This window comes from Plecotus auritus (genome assembly GCF_963455305.1).
Source record: "Plecotus auritus genome assembly, chromosome: 6".
In the NCBI taxonomy this organism is placed as follows: Eukaryota; Metazoa; Chordata; class Mammalia; order Chiroptera; family Vespertilionidae; genus Plecotus; species Plecotus auritus.
This window is the reverse complement of record NC_137773.1, coordinates 83,856,577-83,876,360: the sequence shown is the minus strand read 5'-3', so window position 1 is coordinate 83,876,360 and position 19,784 is coordinate 83,856,577. Positions and strand designations below refer to the sequence as shown.

The window sequence follows — 19,784 nt, the reverse complement described above, 5'->3', positions numbered from 1 at the left end:
AATGAACGAAAGACTGCATTTGTGGGTGAGTGGGTGAATGGGTAGATGAATAAATGAGCAAAGATAGTGGGTAACAGTTGCTCGCATTTACTGAGCGCCAATAATGGCTCTGGGCGCCAGAGACCAAAACACAGCTGCACCACGTGGCCCGTTCGGGACCACGTGACAGGCTCCACCTACTTCCAAGAGTCCTCCACTGTCCCAACAAGCACCGCTTCACAATCCTGATTTCCGGTCTTCATTCGATCGCAGAGGTCAGTTGCCCTAACGACCCCCTCGTTCCCGCCTCTAAATTGCGTCACTTCCCCCACTCCTGCTTGGACAATTGACGCGCCTGCGCAGAATGAAATCCAACACGAGCTGGTTCCTTCCGCGCAAGCGTCTCGACTAGGGGGCGGGGCCGGGTGGCGCCGCGGTGCGCAGGCGCAGCCGTCGGTGGGTCGGGGTTGAGTAGCCCGAGAGGTGAGTTGGGGGCTTGGCGCTCTGGTTCCGCGGCTGGGGCCTTCCCGAGCTACGGGGCCCGTAAGGGAAGATCGGTCTGGGGCTGTGGTCACTGCACGATCCGCGGGGTGCTGTGTGTGGGCGGTGCAGAGGGGAAACTGAGGCCGGGCGTCGTCGGATTGTCCTTCACCAGCCCTGGCTTCCCTCTCCTGGACCCCAGGCCTGGAAAATACTGGTTCGCAGATCTGTGGGTGGAAAGCGGGAAGTAAAAGCGTCCCGCATGTATTGATCGCTCGCATGTACCGTACGCTGCTGTACAGAGAAACGGTCCTTTTAAATCGGGCTCCTGTTCGTGGGGCTCAGGTCGGGGCTCCTGTCCCAGTGCCGCTGCTCTCCAAGTGGGTGACGTTGGCCTGTCTTTTGACTTCTCAGCCTCAGTTTTCCCCTCTGTAAAACGGGCATTGTCACAGCCCCTGCTTCGAGGGCGAGGGGTTTGGGGAGGGTTCAAGCCACAGGGCCCAGTGGAAAGTGAGAGATCAAATTGGTTAGCAGTTAGTCTTATTTCACACTTAGGGTCTTCTGCATATTGTGCTAGAAGCAGTCTAAATCTGGACTTGAGGACCCGCTGCACACCTCTCCCTGGCTGTGTAAGCTTAGAGAAGTCGCTTCCCCTCTTTGAGCAGCACATCTCTTATAGGGGCTGTGGAAGTATATGCCTCTAGTCTAGGGTCTATGTGAGAGCATTCTTTAATCAGGTTCCTGGTACTTGCTCACTAGAGATGAGTGGTTTTTGTTATTGAGTGTCAGAACATGGGTGTGCAACCTGTGTCCCCGAGTGATATTCCTATTTCTTTTGTTTCTTTCCCTGATTATTTGTTGAGTCTAGACCAGTGATTTTGTACACACACACCCCCGGGGGAGGGGGGTACCACAAATGGGGACATTTGTGGTTGTCACAACTGGGGTGCTCCTGGCACCAAGTGGTTGTGGGGCCAGGGATGCTGCTCAACCCACACAGTGCCCAGGACGGTTCCTCAGAAATTATTGGCCCCAAATGTCAGCAGTTAAACCCTACCCTAGACCAGTGGTCGGCAAACCACGGCTCGCGAGCCACGTGCAGCTCTTTGGCCCCTTGAGTGTGGCTCTTCCACAAAATACCACGGCCTGGGCGAGTCTATTTTGAAGAACTGGCGTTAGAAGTTTAAGTTGAAAAATTTGGCTCTCAAAAGAAATTTCAATCGTTGTACTGTTGATATTTGGCTCTGTTGACTAATGAGTTTGCCGACCACTGCCCTAAACCATTGAGTGATTCTTGAATAGTGGGGCCTCTGCGGGGGTGGGAGGAGTGTATCCCAAGAAATCATATGCAAGGTTTTGTGTGTGCACCCATTTTTGTAGGGAGCAGAAGGAGTACTTTGGAGGTAGTCTCAAGTCAGACTACTTGAGCTTAAAACTGATTTGTGTCTTAGCTGGATGACCTTGAGTGGTGCCCTTATCTCTCTAAGCCTCAGTCTTTCCTTCTGTAGAATGGGAATTAGGTAAAACAACTTAGAGTCTCAGCAAACAGATCAGGGAGCCAAATCCAGCTGAGGCCTGCTTTTTGTGGCTTTTTTGTTTTGTTTTGTTTTGTTTTGTTTTTAAATATATTTTATTGATATTTTACAGAGAGGAAGGGAGAGGATAGAGAGCTAGAAACATCGATGAGAGAGAAACATCGATCAGCTGTGAGGCCTGTTTTTAAAATAAAGTTTTGTGGAAACACAGCCACGCCCAATGGCATACACCTTGTCAGTGGCTGTTTTTGCATTATAATAGCAGTGTTGAGTTGTTGCCACAGAGACCCTGTGGCTTGTGAAGCTGAAGGAATTTACTCTGGCCTTTTTTCAGAAAATGTTTGCGGATCACTGAAATAAACCATTGCATGTACAGCACTTAGTTCAGTGCCTGGAACGTCCTCAGCATTTTTCACCTGAGGTTTATATATCAGTCTTGACCTGGAAGGGCGAGTGACTCTAAACAGTATTAAGCTCTGCCCCAGGTCAAGAGCTGCAGTCTTACTTGATCTTACGTTTTTATGGCCAAGACCCAACTTGGGCTGAGGTGGGAAATGCTCAGTGATGGCTGAAGGAATAAAGGGGATTGTGAGCAGGTAGGCACAACCAAAGGTCTTCTACTGATGAGGAAACTGAGACCCAAAGAGAACGACCTCCCCAAGGAACCTGGTTGTCACTGTTGACAGTGACCTCACATTTTCCTGAGTCCATCTGGATCAAATGCCGCCAAGTGCTGGGGTTAAAAGGAAGTTGGTCTGTCCAGTGGCTCACAGTCTGCTGGCTGAAGACAGGCCTGGAAAGAGCCTGCAGGAGATGCTGGACCAGAGGTGGGAATAGTATTGGGCTTTGCTGGGAAAAGAAGGTGTCTAGCTCTCTCTGAGGAGGCGACCTTGCAGCTTGGTGTCGAGGGAGAATAAGAGTTTTCCGGATGGATCAGAGGAAAGGTGAGTAATGGGTTTGAGTGTAGCATGGAGGGTTTGGGGCCCAGCGGGTGACACACCAGTGCTGAGGCACACACTTATTACATTTCAGGGAGCTTTGGAGGGTTTATAAGTATGCAGGGCAATCTAGTGGCATTTTAGAAGAAAACTTTGGGGAGTGAACACCAGTTCTAGCTTTGGAGCAGCCTTTCTTGGATACCTGCAGTATCCTAAGGTGGGTGGGAGAAGCACCCACAGAAGTGGTGGGCCATCCTTCAAAAAGTGGGTGCTTCTCCTTCTTAAGGTGTGGGGTGGGTCACTCATTTTAGTAAGGTTTGTAATTTTTTCCTTTTATTGATCAGTCTTGGGCAGGGAAATAAAAGGAATAGAAGTTTTTTTGTTGTTTAATGAAAAAGTAGACTGAGAGCTAGAAGGGATTCTGAAGGCGCCAAAGAGGAACTGTCTCTGGGACAACACCCCCCCACACACCACCACAGCCTGGGGCATCGCCTGCTCACCCTTACCAGGCTTATTCTTGTACTCTGTGCCCTGCTCTGTGCCCTGGTGGTGCTTTCTGAGAGCTCATACAGGCCTCACTGTTAGGAGAGAGTAGGTCTTTGAGAATGTTGTCCTGCAGCCAAAGACCTACAAGTTGTGATTGTTCCAAAGACACAGAGTGCCTAGTAGCCATCGAGCAAAAGTGCTGTCCCTGTGTCAGGCTGAGCCCTGCTCTGTGAGGAGCAGAAAGTTAGTTCATCTCAAAGCCATGAGTTAAAATCAAATGTTCACACTGTTTGCTGTCCTCCCTGCTCAATGAGGTGAGAGAAGAGGCAGCAGTTTTTAGGGACCACCTGTGTCAAACACTGCCCAGCCCTCTGCTGTGGACCCACAATCCCTTTTCTACATTTCCAAAACCCAAGTATTCAACACACAGAGGATTTCCCAAAGTTTGTAGCAAAATCATTTGGCCAGAAAATCTGACCTGTGCTGACCTAAAGCCTTAATTTTCCCCACTTAGTGTCTAACAGTGATTTTCAGCTGGGGTGGTTTGGCCATGTCTGAGGACATTTGTGATTGTCACCACTTGGAGGGGGGGTTGCTCCTGGAATTGAGTGAATGGGAGCCAAGGATGCCCCCACAGAGAATGACCCAACCCCCATGTCAGCAGTGCTGAGGGGGAGAAACTCTGCATTAATTATTTGGGAAAATAGTGAATGTAATCCCTGCTCACACTAGACACCAGTATAAGTCCCCAATGGTCAGACAGTATAAACCAGGATGACCCCAGCATCTGTGTGTCACCCCCCCTGCCTCCTCCCATTCAGGCTGTGCATTTAAATGTGTGCAGCCTCCTAGGACCTCAGTAGTCAGATGGCTATGGAACACAGTCTCCTGGGATCCATGGAATCCCCTGACCCGGGGTGTCTTGCCTGGGATGATCCTGCTCCCACCCCTAGCTCCCAGGGAATATTAGATGGATGCCAGGGATGCTGTTAAATATCCTGTAGTGCACAGGAAAGTTCCTCACACAGAAAGTGCTCCACACATTGATAGTGCCTGGGTGGAGAAACCCACATTAGGTCGCTGAATTCTCAACATTTGAAGACATTTGTTACCCCATTTTATAGAAGAGGAAAGTGAGGGCATCGACTGGGACTCTCAGATATGACACAGGGACAGGGAAGGCAACATGTAGTTGGCCTTGGGTAGAATGGCTGGACCTAAGACATTATGGCTCCAGGTCTTGTTCTTCAGGAAAAAGGGATGCTCTGGCCCATCATCCATACACTGGCCCAGGACAGGCTCCAGGGCCCCTGACTTGTTGACACTGGGTGTATGGGAGGAAATCACATCAATAGACCAGGAGAAGCCTAGAGGCAGGCAGCAAGAGTTGCCTTAAATTACTTCAGTGGCGGCAGGAGGGGTGGGAGCAAAGGCCCTGAGATAGAAAGGGTCTGAAGCATTGGAAGAACTGAAATGAGTGTGACTTCATTTTTTCCATTTCCTCAACCTTCAGTGTCAGCCCTTCGAGCCTCAGCTCCATCCAGGAGTGCAGGAAACAGTTTTGCCAAAGATCAGATTTCTTTTTTTATTCTATTCTTAAGCAAACAGCCGACGCCACCAGGAACCTGCTCATTTCCCTGAAAGGGAAGCAGGTCCTCTCACCCCCACACACAACCCAAAACCCAGTGTGAATCTCACATGACTCAGTGCTGGCTCCTGAGGGTCGGCAGGGGAACTGTGCTCAGAAGTGGTGCCCAGGACTCTTAGGCAAAGTCCAGCCGCTCAGCTGTGTGTTCTTTCTCTGCCACCTGTTGAACTTGTGACCTGCTCTGTAAGGCCCTGGCACACCTCCATCCAGTTTGCCATCATAGTGCTGGAGGAAAGGGTGTCAGCAAGCATAAAGGCCCAAGTAGTAAATACAGCTTTGGGGGCCACAAGGGAAAATCAAGTATGTTACTATGTAGGCATTTACATATGTAGAATACAAAAGCCATTCTCAGCTGCGCAGGTAGCTGAATGTGACACTTGACCCGTTTTAGAACAGACTATGCAAAAGGATCCGGGTCCTGCGATCTCAGAGGTTTATATCCTAAGAGGAGGACCTTTGAAACAAAGTTTCTTAATTATAGTAAAATAGACATAAAATTTACCATTTTAACTATTTTTTGTTTGTTTTGTTAATCCTCACCCAAGGATATTTTTCCCATTGATTTTTAGAGAGAGTGGAAAGGAGGCGGGGTGCAGATCGAAAAACATTAATGTGAGAGAAACAAATCAATTGGTTGCCTTCAAGCTGCACGCACCCCAACTGGGCTGGGATCAAACCTATAATCCAGGTGCGTGCCCTTGACCAGGAATCAAACCTGAGACCCTGTGCAGATTGACACTCTAACCTCTGAGCCACACCAGCCAGGGCTAACTACTATTTTAAAGTAACAGTTCAGTGGGTGTAAGTACATTCACATTGTTATGCAACCATCACCACCATCCATCTCCAGAACTTTCTCATTTTCCCAAACTGAAATTTTAAGAGAGAGAGAAACATCGATATGTTGTTCCACTTATTTATGCATGCATTGGTTGATTCTTGTATCTGTCCTGACTGGGGATCGAACCCCTAACCTTGGTGTATTGGGACAATGCTCTAACCAACTGAGCTACCCAGCCAGGGCCTGCCTCTGAATTTGACTCCCCTAAGGACCTCCTATGAATGGAATCACATAGTATTTGTCCTTCCGTGTCTGGCTTATTTCATTGAGCATAATGTCCTCAAGGCTTATCATGTTGTAACATGTGTCAGAATGTCCCTTTAAAGCTGGATAATATTCTATGGTATAGATCAGCGGTCGCCAGCTGGTGGTCCACGAGGTCCCAAAGGTTGGCGACCGCTGGTATAGATGGAGCACATTGTGTTTATCCACATTCCTCCATCAGGGCTTTGGAGTTCTGTCCACCTTTCAGCTACTGTGAGTCATACTGCTCTCTGTCAAGAATATGTGTAGAACAAAAGCATTTTGGGCGTTTGTGGCAGCATGTCTGTCTCCTTGGGTTTAGAGGCCAGCAGATGGCCAGTTTGTTCTCAGGACCCTCCAGCTGGGGATTACGAGTCACCTTTTGGGACTTCACTGTCTTCAAAACAAGCAGGTTGTGGTTGCTCTCCATGGGCCCCTGTGTATTGCCCCCAAGATCCTCTAGCCCAGTGGTCGGCAAACTGCAGTGTGGCTCGCGAGCCGCGGTTTGCCGCTCTATTGACTAATGAGTTTGCCGACCACTGCTCTAGCCTTTTGTCCTCCAGGCTCTGGCCCATCCTGATCCCAGACCTGGGTCCAGGGATGCTCTTGGGCCAAAGATACTGCTTAGTAAAGGCTCATTGTGTCCAAAAATAGAGGGGGAAACTCATAACCATCCCCCAGGAAGAGCTTTCCAGGGTGTCTGTAACTTTCTGTCCAACTACAAGCTCTCCAACATAGCTATTTTAAGTTTGTCCCCTTTTTAGAAATTGAGATGTAATTCACATACCATAAAAAGTAGTAGGTTTTCGTATATTCACAGAGTTGTGCAGCCATCACCATGAGTTCCAGAGCATTCCATTACCCCTGAAAGCAGCTGAGTCCCTATTAGCAGTTACCCCCCAGCCCCTGACAACCACAAACTCCCTTCCTCTGGATTTGCCTGTTCTGGGCATTTCATAAAAATGGAATCACACACAGTGTGGCCTTTTGTGTCTGGCTCCTCACCTTTTAAGAAGCAGTTGATAGATGAGGTTTTCCCGGTACCACAGACAGAGAGCTCGTAGCATGGCCAGCATCACGTGCCTTGACTGCCTTTGCACCACAACTTGTAGGTGCCAGATGCTAGCATCAGCTCTGTGTGCTGTCGGCCCGCTTGTAAAGCCAGGGTTTAATGACTTGCTCTTCTGATCTCTGGCCAGTGACGGGTTAATGATGATAGGGTCAGGAGGCCCACTCCTTGATTTCTAGGGGGCATAAGCTATTCACCCCTATTCATACCTACTGGAGGTATTTCAAGGGACCAAGATGCTTTACACTGTGGCTCCCAGCCATGCTGAGTGGATATGAGGGGCCTTGGGCAGCAAGTAGGTCCCCATCCCGCTCTTGTGTCCTGTCTAAATGGGAGCAATGATGCACCTCGGAGGTCACTACACAGTGGAAGTGAGATGTGCTGTGTAAAGTGCCAGGCGCATCACAGTTGCTCTGGTAGCAGACTCCTCACACGTTTCTTATTCTCACCCAGGCACTAGGGATATCAGGGACTGGTCCCTCTGTGGGGAGCCGTCCTGGGCTCTGGAGGGGGAGGGGGTGGTGAGCAGCATCCCTGGCCCCACCCACTGAATGCCAGGAGCACCCCCAGTCATGAGAACCACAGATGTCTGTAGATAAAGCCCAGGCAGTACAGCACAGTGCAGAGGAACCTGGGAGGCCTGGGAAGGGATCCGTGCCCTGCAGGGCCTGCTCAGGCTATCCCATGATGCCTGTGTCACCCCTCATGTGCCTCGGAAACTTAGGGTTCACAGACCTCCAGGACTCCAACCCATGCGAGGCAGCCCTGGGGAGCCCCAGGCTGTCTCCATCTAGCCAGTGAAAGGGTGAAGACCGCCAGGCCCAGGGCTATGTTGCCCTCCTGTGAGAGCAAGGATGGACTGCAAGGGGTGCTCCACCTACACACATGCCCAAGAGCAGGGGCTCTGAGCCTCATTGCTTCAGTGTCTCATCTGTGAAATGGGATTGTTAACTTTTTACCAGATAAAAGTGGCCAATGTGGTTGGGTGTGGGACACACCTTCTGCAGAGTCCTGCCTGGAGTATGACCGCTGAGTAGGTGGAAGAGTGCGTATCTAAGCAGCCCAGTCCTCATCCTTTTGCCTGGGGTCTGCAGATCCTGAAAACCCCTGGGTGTCATCTCTTCCCATCTCAAGATGGATAACAAGAAGCGCCTCGCCTATGCCATCATCCGCTTCCTACATGACCAGCTGCGGCATGGGGGGCTCTCGTCGGACGCCCAGGAGAGTTTGGAAGGTATGCATGGGCCCCGGGAATAGAGTCTCCTGTCTCCAACTTCGTGCCCCCACTGCCTCCTCCCACTCCTGCTCCTCTTCCTCCCCACCTCCCTTTCTTTCATCGGAGCCTAGAACTATTACAGGATGGGTATGATAGGTCAGCACACTTGTCCAGCCATGGACGCTGCTCCTGTCCTGGTTTCACAGCCAAGACTGCCGAGCCCTGAGCAGGCACAGGACTGAGCTCTCCGGCCTCCTAGCCCAGTGCTCTTCCTCCACCACAAGGGTGCCAACCCCCTGTCACTTTAGGGCAGGCCTTCTATAGGCGAAAAGGAGGCATCAGGTGGCCACAGGGCTCTTGAGTAGTTCCTGTCTGTCCCACATGCAATTGTGTTGCCCCTGGAAGGAGCCCAGTTGTGAAGACTTGGGCAGGGGGTGGTCTGGTCTTAAGCTTTGGGTCCTGGCTGGACTCCTTGGAGGTTCAGCAGAATGTCCCCGGCATCTGGATCCCTGAATGGCACTCCAGGCTGGGCTCAGCTCCGCAGCTTCCCAGCAAGGTAGCACAGCAGTGTGACCCCACGGAGAGCCCCATTGGGCAAGGACAGTAACTTCCCCCACATTTCCTTGCTCTCAGGGCTCAAGGGCATGTCTGTCTGTCCTGAGTTTCCCAAGGCTCTGGGCTGACAAGGAAGAATCCAAACCAGGGTCAAGGGGCACACACTACACAATATGCTCCAGGGTCTCTGCCAACCCACTTGAAAACTAAGCACGAACCCTACCTCCTGAACCTCGGTCATAAACTCGGGTACATTCAGAAGAAAATATCTGTGTTCCTTGCAGTTGCAATCCAGTGCCTGGAGACCGCCTTCGGGGTGACATTGGAAGACAGCAACCTCGCACTCACTCAGACTCTTCCAGAAATATTTGAAGCTGCCGCAGGCAAGGTGAGCTGCGGGGCCGCCCCCATCACAGCCGAGAACAGTGAGAACAGCATGGGTAGCCAATGGTTCCGAAGCAAGTCCCTCCTGGGTGAGGGAAGTGGGGCACCTGCATTGTGGGCACTGGGCCTGGTTCCTCTCTCTCGGAGCTCAGAGGCCCCTGACAGGGAGGAAGGCTCAAGGAGACGAGTTTGGAGAAGGAGGAGGACAGCGGGATTGTCACCTTTTTTCTTTGGGGCCAGGAGATGCCACAGAACCTGAGGAGTCCTGAGGGAACCCCGCTTTCGGAGGAGGACTCGGCGGAGGCAGAGCGCCTCAAAACTGAAGGTGAGAGAAGGGTTCTCTGTCCCCACTGGCACTTCTCCACCTGGACTCCAGAGGCGTGAGAAGGTGGGGCAGGCTGATGCTCTGAAGTCGAGGTAGAGGTGCTGTTGGACAGTAGACGGCAAACCAGCCTTTGAAGACAGGAGTCCAGGTGGGGATGGCTTTTAAGAACACAGATGTATGTGGAGAAATCATAGCCTCACACACAATGGGTGAAAATGTAAGCAGTGCAGCTGCTGTGGAAAATGGTCTGACAGCTTCTCAAATAGTTAAACACAGTGATCACATGGCCCAGCAAACACACATGCCCACAAAGATTCTTGTACACAGATGCTTACAGGAGCACAGTTCATAGTAGCCAAGAAGTATAAACCACCCAGATGTCTGTCTGCTGGTGAACAGATACATACAAGGTGGCCTATCCCTGCACTGGGTTATTACTCAGCCATGAAAAGCAATGAGGCATTGACCATGCTACAGCGTAAATGGACCTTGAACAGATGACACTCAGTGAAAGAAGCCAGACACAAAAGGCCACATAGCGTGATTTTGTTTATGTGAAATGTCTTGAACAAGAAAATCCACAGACCTAGGAAGTGGGTTCATGGTTATCAGGCTGGGAGGGGAGAATTGACTACTGATGAGGACGGGGTTACTTCTCAGGGTGGTGGAATGTTCTGAAATTAGATGGAGGTTATGGTTGCACAACTCTGAATATACTAAAAAGCCACTTAATTGTACGCTTTTAAAGGGTGAGTTGTGTGGTATGTAGATTACATCTCATTAAAATTGGGCTCTATTTCTGAAAAGATGCAAAAGTGACAGTATTTGAGACTTATGTCCCTAAGTACCACAATCAAAGCAGTGACAGCTGCCATCACCAAGTGCTGGCTCAGCCAGCCCCTAAAGACACTTGATGCAAACCGTACCCCCAAGCCTATGCCTGAGTGTTGCATCCTGGCCCCCGAAATCTCACACCTTCAATTAGGAGCTGAGAATGACCCCTCACACCCCCTCAGGTCTCTTATGAACAGCCAGTGTACATTTTTTTCTTTTTCTGTAGGAAATGAACAGATGAAAGTCGAGAACTTTGAGGCTGCTGTGCACTTCTATGGGAAAGCTATCGAGCTCAATCCCGCAAACGCCGTCTATTTCTGTAACAGGTACCTTGCCAGGCCTTTTTGGAGGGCAGGCCAGCCAATCTCACATCCTGGCAAACAGGCTGTTGTACTGTAGGTTACTGATTGCCCCTACTGCAGTCCCAAATACACATAGTGTCAGCCGGTCAGCGAGCTGTCAGTCAGAGTCGATAGTGACATTTAAACTAGGTGGCACCATTCTCTACTCAGATGTGGGGCCAAGAAAATAACCCACAATTTGGATACGTGCACATGCTCGCGACAGCATTGGCAACCATGAGGAACTGCATCTGGCCTGTACTTTTTCTTTTTCCTTGTTTTTAAAAAATTAAATTTATTGGAGTAACAGTGGTTAATGACATTATATAAGTTTCAGATATAGAACTTTATAATATGACATCTGTATACTCCATTGTGTACTCACTACCCAAAGTCTAGTCTTCTTTCTGTCATAATGTATTTGACCTGGCCTGTGCTCTTTTATTTACTTACTTATTTATTTTTATTGATTTCAGAGAGGAAGGGGGAGAGAGAAACATCAGTGATGAGAGAAAATCACTGATTGGCTGCCTCCGGCACACCCCACTCTGGGGATGGAGCTTGCAACCCAGGCAAGTTCCCTGACCAGGAATTGAACCGTGACCTCCTGGTTCACAGGTTGACGCTCAACCTCTGAGCCATGCCGACCGGCTTGGCCTATGCTTTTAAAGGAAAAGCCAAATTACCTGTCACATAGCCTCACTGTACGGAATACTGTGCTAATGAGAGGGACTGAGGGGAGAGCAGGAGGCGGAATCGCACCATCGGTGTGGAAGCCGTGGAAACACAGAGTATAGAAGACGCCAGAAGCATGGTTGCCAAAGATTGTCCACATCACCTCTGGGTAGAAGTGTTTTTGTTTTTCTTTAAACTATTTTTTGGGGGAAGTAATTCTAGATACACAGAAAGTTGCAGAGGTACTTATCTGGCAACATAAAATGGGCCTGAGCTTCACCCAAAAGGAAGAGCCTCCATGGCGGAGCCCTGGGACTGTGGGTTCAGAACCAGGTCCTGACACTGCCGGTCTGCTGTGCAGCATTGGGCCACACCCCTCCACCTCCCTCAGCCTCAGTTTCCTCTGGCAAATGGAATAGCACCCTTCCCCCAGCCCCCCCAGCACCATGTCAGAGCCCACATACCCCTTCACAACCCCATACCCACCCTACCTTACAGATGGGGAAACCAAGGCCTATCCCCAAAGGCTCATCGTAGGTGACCAGTGAGGGATACAACTCTGAACGCCCTGCTTTGTTTCCCCAGAGCCGCCGCCTACAGCAAACTAGGGAATTATGCGGGGGCCGTGCAGGACTGCGAGCGGGCCATCTGCATAGACCCATCCTACAGCAAAGCATATGGGAGGATGGGGTGAGTGCCTGGGCAGGCGCCCCTTGTGGGGCCGGACTGCCCCTCCCTCTGCATCCACCACATTCCTCCTCTTCTGATTGTGTGGAGGGTTTTCTATTCCATTAACCACCTCTCCAACGCCAGCAGTGGGTTCAGCCATTCCATTCAGTCCCGACACCACCTACCTGGAGTTAGACCCCACTGGTGCAGGGTTCAGCCCCACTTCAGACACCAATCACAAGTTGTCACCGACCAACCAGCTATAATAAGGGCTTCCAATGACCCCCCTCCTCAGGATTGACAATTCCCTAGAATGACTCACAGAATTCAGGAAGACATTTTACCTATATTTACCAGTTTGTTAGAAAGGATACAGATGGAACAGCCAGATAGAGGCACACAGGGTAAAATCCAGCATGGTCCTGCATTTTGGGTGCCAGAGCCTTTGTTTCTGTGGAGTTGGGGGTACACCACCCATATGGCACATGGATGTGGTCACCCTCTTTAGGTGTGATTAGAAGGGGCTTATGAATAACAAAGGACACACTGACTCAGGAAATTTCAGGAGCTCTGCCCGGAGCAGCAGGGACAAGGACCTAATACACATCTTTGTCTGACCACCCTGGCCCCTCGGCATTCCATCCTTTAGGCCTTCAAAGCCCTTGGTATTGGGTACCACCACTAGGACACAAGTGCATTTGAATTATAATGTTCATCTTCTTAGTCCCTCCTCTGACCCCTCTTGTGTCCTCCACTGGAGCCCAGACTGGACAAGGAATGGTGACAGTGACATGGAGACAGTTTGAGGTGTGGGGACTGAGGGAGGGGCCAGAAGCTCCTGGGGCCTCTCGCCTTCATCCCCAGCATCTCTCCCCCCAGCCTGGCGCTCTGCAGTTTGAACAAGCACGCGGAGGCCGTGGCCTACTATAAGAAGGCCCTGGAGCTGGACCCTGACAACGAAACATACAAATCCAACCTCAAGATAGCGGAACTGAAGCTGAGAGAGGCCCCCAGTCCCGTGAGTCCCCTGGGAACAAGGGGTGTGCTTCTGTCAGGCAGAGCACAGGGCAGGCCAGGCAGACGCTCTCACAGCTCACAGGCTGAGGGCTGGCTTGACCTGTGTGCAAAGCATGTCTGGGCTGTTAGGGGACCTAGCATTTGTTTAATCGGGTATGAGATACACATTTGGGAATGCCTGTCAGGGAAGAAGATGTTTTTATTCCCACAGAGCCCCAGAAACAGAGAGAACATGCTGCAGCGTCACACGGGGAAGCACCAGGGTCAGTCATGAGGTGAAGGAAGAGGGGAAATGTGGACCAGAGCCTTTATTATGATTTCATGAGAAGGAAGGGGTGATGTGGGGGGAGCAGGCTTAGGTTTTACTAGTTTGAATAATTCCAGCGGTCTCTGGGTAGAGGCTAGCCCTAACTGGCACCTGGCTCTGGGGTGACTAGAGCAAACGGATAGTGGCTGAGTGTGAGAGCCTCATAGAGAAGGGGATGGGAGTGAATAATGGGTTGCCTGACTTGCATTTGAAAGGTGCACTCCTAGGTGAATTATTGACTGTCTCTAGGAATTGGTTACCCCGAGGAGGGCCCATCCATCCATGGTCTGCCAGGCCTCAGATGTCAGAGCATCAGAAAATGAAAGATGCAGTTAACACAGTAGTTTTCCCTAGTGATGGACGGTGGGGCTCCTGCTTTTTATGAAGCCGAGAGAGCATCTGTTTGAGCTAAACACCTCTTAGAACTCCAGATGGGCCCCACATGGGGTATTCTCTCAGTTCCTGGGGCCAGTATCATCTCCCTGTGTCCTGATGCCACTAACCAGTGCTTTCCTCATTCCCACAGACAGGAGGGCTCGGCAGCTTTGACATCGCGGGCCTGCTGAACAACCCAGGCTTCATGAGCATGGTAACTGCCCTCATCTCCCCCAGCAGCGTCCTCGCCCATCACCTGGGCCTGCCACAGCACTGCCTGCCATAGACCAGGGCCACTGATGTGGTACCGTGGACAATGGGGCTGGGGTCACTCTGGGATGGGGGCCTGCCTGGGCACTATGGGGTGTTGAGCAGCATCCCTGGCCCCACCTACTCCGTGCTAGGAGCCCCCCCAGTGACAACAACCACAGATGTTTCAATTGTTGTCTTGTGTTCCCTGGGGCCAGCATATCCCCAAGAGAGACACCCCTCCCTCCCATTATTGAGCCAAAGGACAAATTAGATCCTACCTCTCTTGGCTGAATAACGTGGGAAAACTACGTCCCCGCTGCCCAGCATGGTGTTCTCACAAGGAGACAGTGATAGTGATAGGGCCACGCCTGCAGGTTCAGATGGGACACCAGAGCACTAGGTATCCCACTGAGAGTAGACTCCCCGTTGTGACCTGAGGGGGCTGGTCCCTACACACACATGCCCATTTCTGAGTGATCTTGCTCAGCCTGAGGCCACACTGCTTGCCTACAGGGCCTCAGGGTGCAGGGTCTCAAACTGTCTGGAAGAGAAAAATCCTCAGTACACTGAGGAGCATCTTGCCTCCTAAATTCAGCATAGGTTTACTTTCATTGTAAGCCTATGCCGCAGCAAAAGCCAGGGTCTTTGTTGATGGACAGGGATGAGTACCCGCACTCCAAAGGCACCTGGCTCAAGGACTCAGACTAATAGCAGCCACGCCTTTTGACTTCAGCCACCCAGCCCCTGCTGGTTTGTGTACTTTGACTGGCACGGCCTGGGCCGTGCAGCTTTTGGCAGAGCTGAATGGTTGGAGCAGAGACGCCCTGAAAGCTGACAGCACTTAACCTGTGGCCCTTCACAGAAAGTTAGGCAGCCCGTGAGCAGTGGTCTAGCAGGAAGCTCTTCAGTTCCTACCCCCCTCTCCCTGACCTGGGTTCTGAGGAGATGTCCTCAGTGAGCTGTGAAGGCTCAAAAGTGCCCAGTGCAGTGTTGTTTACTGATAGAGCAAAACGAGACTGCCTGGCTCTCCTAATGTCTTGTGACCCAAAAAAGATCTAAAATACACACACCCAGCAAAACCTAAGGTGCCAGCAAAGAAAGGATAGGTGCCCTGGAGTCTCCTGAAATAAGGGTCCCAAATGGGATCAAAGTGGTGAAACGTGAGTCTCATCTCATGGAGGAAGAAATGGGGTGTAGGGGAGAGCAAGTACATGGGTGACATACTTGCTGTGCTGGAGCAGGAGAGCCCAGGGTGCATGAGAGGGAACCTCAGTCGGAAGCTGTCCTCTGACGATCGGTTTTTTTTCTTCAGGCATCAACCATGATGAACAACCCCCAGGTTCAGCAGCTGTAAGTGACAACCCTTTCCCCTGGGTCTTGTGCTTAAATCTCTTTTTGTGGTAAAACACATAAGATTATTGTATTAAACCATTTGGTTTACATCTCAGTGGCATTGCATGCATTTAATAGTGTCATGCAGCTATCACCACCATTGAGTTCCAGAATATTCCACCACCCCAAAAGAAGCCCCATCTTCATGGTAGTCACTCCCCCTCCCCCCAGTCCCTGGCAATAACTAACCCACTTCCTGTCTGTGAATTTAATTTTTCTGTTCTGGAAATTTCACTTTAAGTGGAATCACACACTGTGCGATCTTTGGTGTCACAGACATTTCTCAGTGTCACTTGGGGGCCAGAGTTGTCCCATTGAGAATCAGTGTCTTTAGGGCAAAAAGCCATTCCTGGAAAAGCGGATGGAACTTACAGGGCTGCCATCAGGGAGAAGGGTGGTGACACAGGACGTCTCTTGCTAGCAGAGGCCAAGGGCTGAGTGGAGCCACTGTGGGACGGGTGGGCTGGGCCATCCTGTCTAAGTCCTAGGCTCTCTTCTTGCAGCATGTCTGGGATGATTTCCGGCAGCCACAACCCCCTGGGGACTCCTGGCACCAACACTTCACAGAATGACCTGGCCAGTCTCATCCAGGCGTAAGTACACCTGTATAGTGGAGACACAGTGGGCAGGCAGGGACACTCCACGTGGGAAAATGAAAATCTCAACGCTGTGTCCTCCAGTGAGTGGGCACACTGCCCTTGAAGGTCACATGTGGGGACGCATGAGGAATGCTGGGGGACATTTCAATGTGATGTTTGGAGAAGCTGGCTGGTATCCCAGCGAGCTGAGCCTGGCACCTCTCTCACAGGGGCCAGCAGTTCGCTCAGCAGATGCAGCAGCAGAACCCAGAGTTCATTGAACAGCTTCGAAGTCAGATGCGAAATCAAACACCCAGTGCCAGCAGCGATGACCAGCAGGAATGACCGCTCACGTGAGTCTCCTGGCAGCGGGGGAGGAAGAGGGGAGATGCAGGTCCCCTTCCAGATGTTTCCACTGAATTTTGCTCCTCCCAACTCCCACTGAGAGACATGGACTGAAACCTCACAGCTTCTGGAAGAGCTGGTCCCTACGTGTGTCTACAGGTGACGAGAATAGGAGGTACTGGCAGAGTGCTTTTCTGTGCACCTGCAGAACGTGTCCTGGTGGCCCCAGTGGATGCGAGATGAGGTGGGCAGGGGAAGGACAGATCTGTATCTGCCTCTCCTTCACGCCCAAGTGTTCTACCTGGTTTTCATGATTTTGGGGTTTTATCTTGTTTTACTGTGAGCAGATGTTACATGTACACTTGCTTAAAAATATACTCGGAGGGTCCCTGGAGACCTTGGCTGGCTTGGTTAGCTGTCCTTGGGCCCCTGACCTCCACCCTGTCTGTCTCCAGTGATTCTGCTCCCTGGGTACAGGTGGCAGGTGGCTTTCTTTATTTTGTTACCTTCCTCCTCACATTTTTATATTAACCATGATTTTTTAAAAATATATTTGTATTGATTTTAGAGAGCAAGGGAGAGGGAGAGAGAGATAGAAACATCAATGATAAAAGAGAACCATTGATTGACTGCCTCCTGCACACCCCACACTGGGGATCGAGCCCGCACCCCGGGCATGTGCCCTTGACTGGAATCGAACCTGAGACCCTTCAGTCCGCAGGCTGATGCTCTATCCACCAAGCCAAACTGGCTAGGGCTTAACCATGATTTTTTTTAATAGAAAAATGTAAAGAAAAAGCACAGAAAACAACTTTAATCTTTCCATGCAAAGCAACGAATGTTAATATTTGGAGTATACTTTTTCTTTCCTTTTTTTTGCCTTAATTTTAAGACAAAACATAGGTCAGTTTTGTATTTGCTTATTTGTTGGAACTTTATCCCCAAAGTACTTTCACCGACATTCTCACGTCTGGGCCCCAGAACCACCTGTGAGGATGACCGTGCGGTTTCTGTGCTTACGCAGCAGCCACAAGCCACGCAGGCAGATTGAATTTAGATCTCACCAGCTGCAGTGATGCCCTCTTGAATCGGGGCGGCTGCCTGGCTGACCACCGCATGTCTTGTCCTTCCAGCCATTCCAGTGCCATCGGGTTCTTCCCAGCTGACTGGAGCCTCCACACGTTCTGCCATTTTCTCCCATTGGATTGCCAGAGAGGGAAAAAGAAAAAGACATTGGACCTGCATGAGATGGATTTTTATGCTTTTTATTTTTTCCTTTCACCCTCACCTCCCTTTTTGTACTCCCTTATGGCTCCCAAACCCTTCTCGAAACAGAGCCAGCAAGCTGTGAACGCAGACCAGCACCAATCTCCAAAAAGCCCAGTCACTAAAGTATTTTCTAGAATATTCCGGAGTGGGGATGGTCCTCGGGGGTGTTCTCCGAGAAGTGACCGGTTTTACGTCCAGCTACGTCCGAAGCCTGAAGCCTCTCTTTGAGTCAGCCTTGGCTGCCTGGACGAGCTCACTGCCAGCCACGGTCTGGGCACCAGTGTCCGCCAGACCCCCAGACCACAGGCTTTTGCATGAGGAACTTTAGTTGCAGGTTCCTAAAGACTTTTCATTTACCTGCGCCTGTCGGGAGCGGGACTGTCTTGGGGTGCCTAGGGCCAGCTTTGGGGACAATCGAGCATTTTGATAGATGTGCTTTTCACCCCTTTTGATCCTCCTTCCCCAGTACTCACACCCGACAGACCACGAGGCAGGTGATCATGACCTTCGGGCCTGGCCCCCAAGCCGTCCCAACCTGCCTGTGTGTTCTGGCCCATGGACTCCCAGCGGGCTCCCCCTCCTGTTCTGGGGCCCTTGGTGTCCCCCTCCTCAGCCTGCAATTGCCAAGCAGGCCAGAGCTGCTCCAGGGAGGGCAAACACAAGCCAGGGATGGGTAGCCTGCCTAAGGTGCAACGCCACCATGGACACCCCTGCATTCCCTGCTTGGGCAGGGTCTCAGGGTGAATCTGCTGAGACCCTGTGCTGACAGCAGTGTTGGAGGCCCCCTGGTGGTCTGCAAAGTTGACCCATTGCCGTGTGTCATAGGAAACTAGTAGGAAGAAGGGCCACCACCCGCCGCTGCAGTCATCACTTGGATAGCAAGGTGGCCCTAACTCTTGAGTGCTAGCCATGGTGACAAGAGTAATGTGTGGGGAATAAATAGACATTGTGACCTCTGCCCGTCTCTGCATTGACCTCTCGGCACCACCCCTGCTCTCCCTGCCTCAAGTTTCTAGAACCCCAGAGCCTAGAGTTTCCACATCATCCAGGACATAAGGAATAACACACTGCCTGATATGACATGACATGACTAAGCTTTTCTTGTGCCAGGGTCACAGATGGTTCCAGAAATGGCAAACCTCGGCTGTCCCATGTTTTTCCCTCACCCCTGACCACAATCACACTCACACACCCACCATATAAGTGATGACCTTAGGGGTAAAGCTAGAATCCTAGGTTCTCAGGGACAGTAATATCATTGTTCATTGCTTTTCTAGTATGTTCTCACAAATTTCACCATTCTGTAACCCAAGGACCCTCCCTCCCATAGCTTCCAGGGGAGAGACCTGGCCCTAGGCAGAAAGGAGCCCAGGAAACTTCCAGGCTTGTCTTGGCACCAATCCTAGGGTTTCATCCCCAAACATTTGTGGATATAGAAAGCACTCCACAGTCACTACATAAACCTTGCATGAATTCTCAGCTCCTATTTACAACATTATGTGGTAGGCACCATCATACCCATTTCACAGGTGAAGAAACAGCTTTGACTCTCAGCTCACCCAGCCCTTGAATGGCTAACCTGGTGCAGTGCGACCCCCAGTTGCAGGTCCTATGCCAGGAGTGGCTGACTGAGGACCCCACCTCTATGTGAAAGCTGCCTGCTTCATCCACAGATGAAGGCTCAACAGTGGTCCTCCCACAAATCAGAAAATCACAAAGTACGACTGCAAATCAGCAGCCCCAGGGAACAGTGGTATGGACAGTGAATGGGGAGGGGGCAAGAATGAGGCCTGTGCCTGTCTTACAGGGCCTTCACCAGGGGTGAATCTGTCAGAATCACTACTGTCATGACTGGCGGTGCTCCTGGCATCAAATGGGTGGGGGGGCCAGTGATGCTGCTCAACACCCTGCCGTGGCCAAGACAGCCCCTCACAGAGAATGACCTGGCCCCAATGTCCACAGTGCTGAGGGGAGACCCTCCACTATGGCAATGTGTGGCACCTCCTACTCCAGCCCAGCAATATCAGCAGC

General features: G+C 51.0%; 1 protein-coding gene across 2 annotated transcripts; it reads left to right on the top strand.

Moving 5' to 3' along the window:
- The first annotated feature begins 324 nt into the window (after positions 1–324).
- On the top strand, positions 325–18,710 carry SGTA (small glutamine rich tetratricopeptide repeat co-chaperone alpha). 2 transcript variants are annotated; one of them, XM_080674252.1, is made up of 12 exons: positions 325–462; positions 8,314–8,453; positions 9,275–9,378; positions 9,615–9,699; positions 10,760–10,859; positions 12,135–12,239; positions 13,098–13,236; positions 14,069–14,131; positions 15,482–15,519; positions 16,065–16,154; positions 16,370–16,492; positions 17,618–18,710. In XM_080674252.1, the coding sequence occupies exons 2-11, from the start codon at positions 8,354–8,356 to the stop codon at positions 16,482–16,484; spliced, it is 939 nt and encodes a 312-aa protein (XP_080530378.1). In that variant the 5' UTR covers positions 325–462; positions 8,314–8,353; the 3' UTR covers positions 16,485–16,492; positions 17,618–18,710. The 2 variants fall into 2 exon arrangements, with proteins under 2 accessions (XP_080530378.1, XP_080530379.1); XM_080674253.1 differs by having other exon boundaries at positions 391–462; positions 8,182–8,453.
- Positions 18,711–19,784: the final 1,074 nt, after the last annotated feature.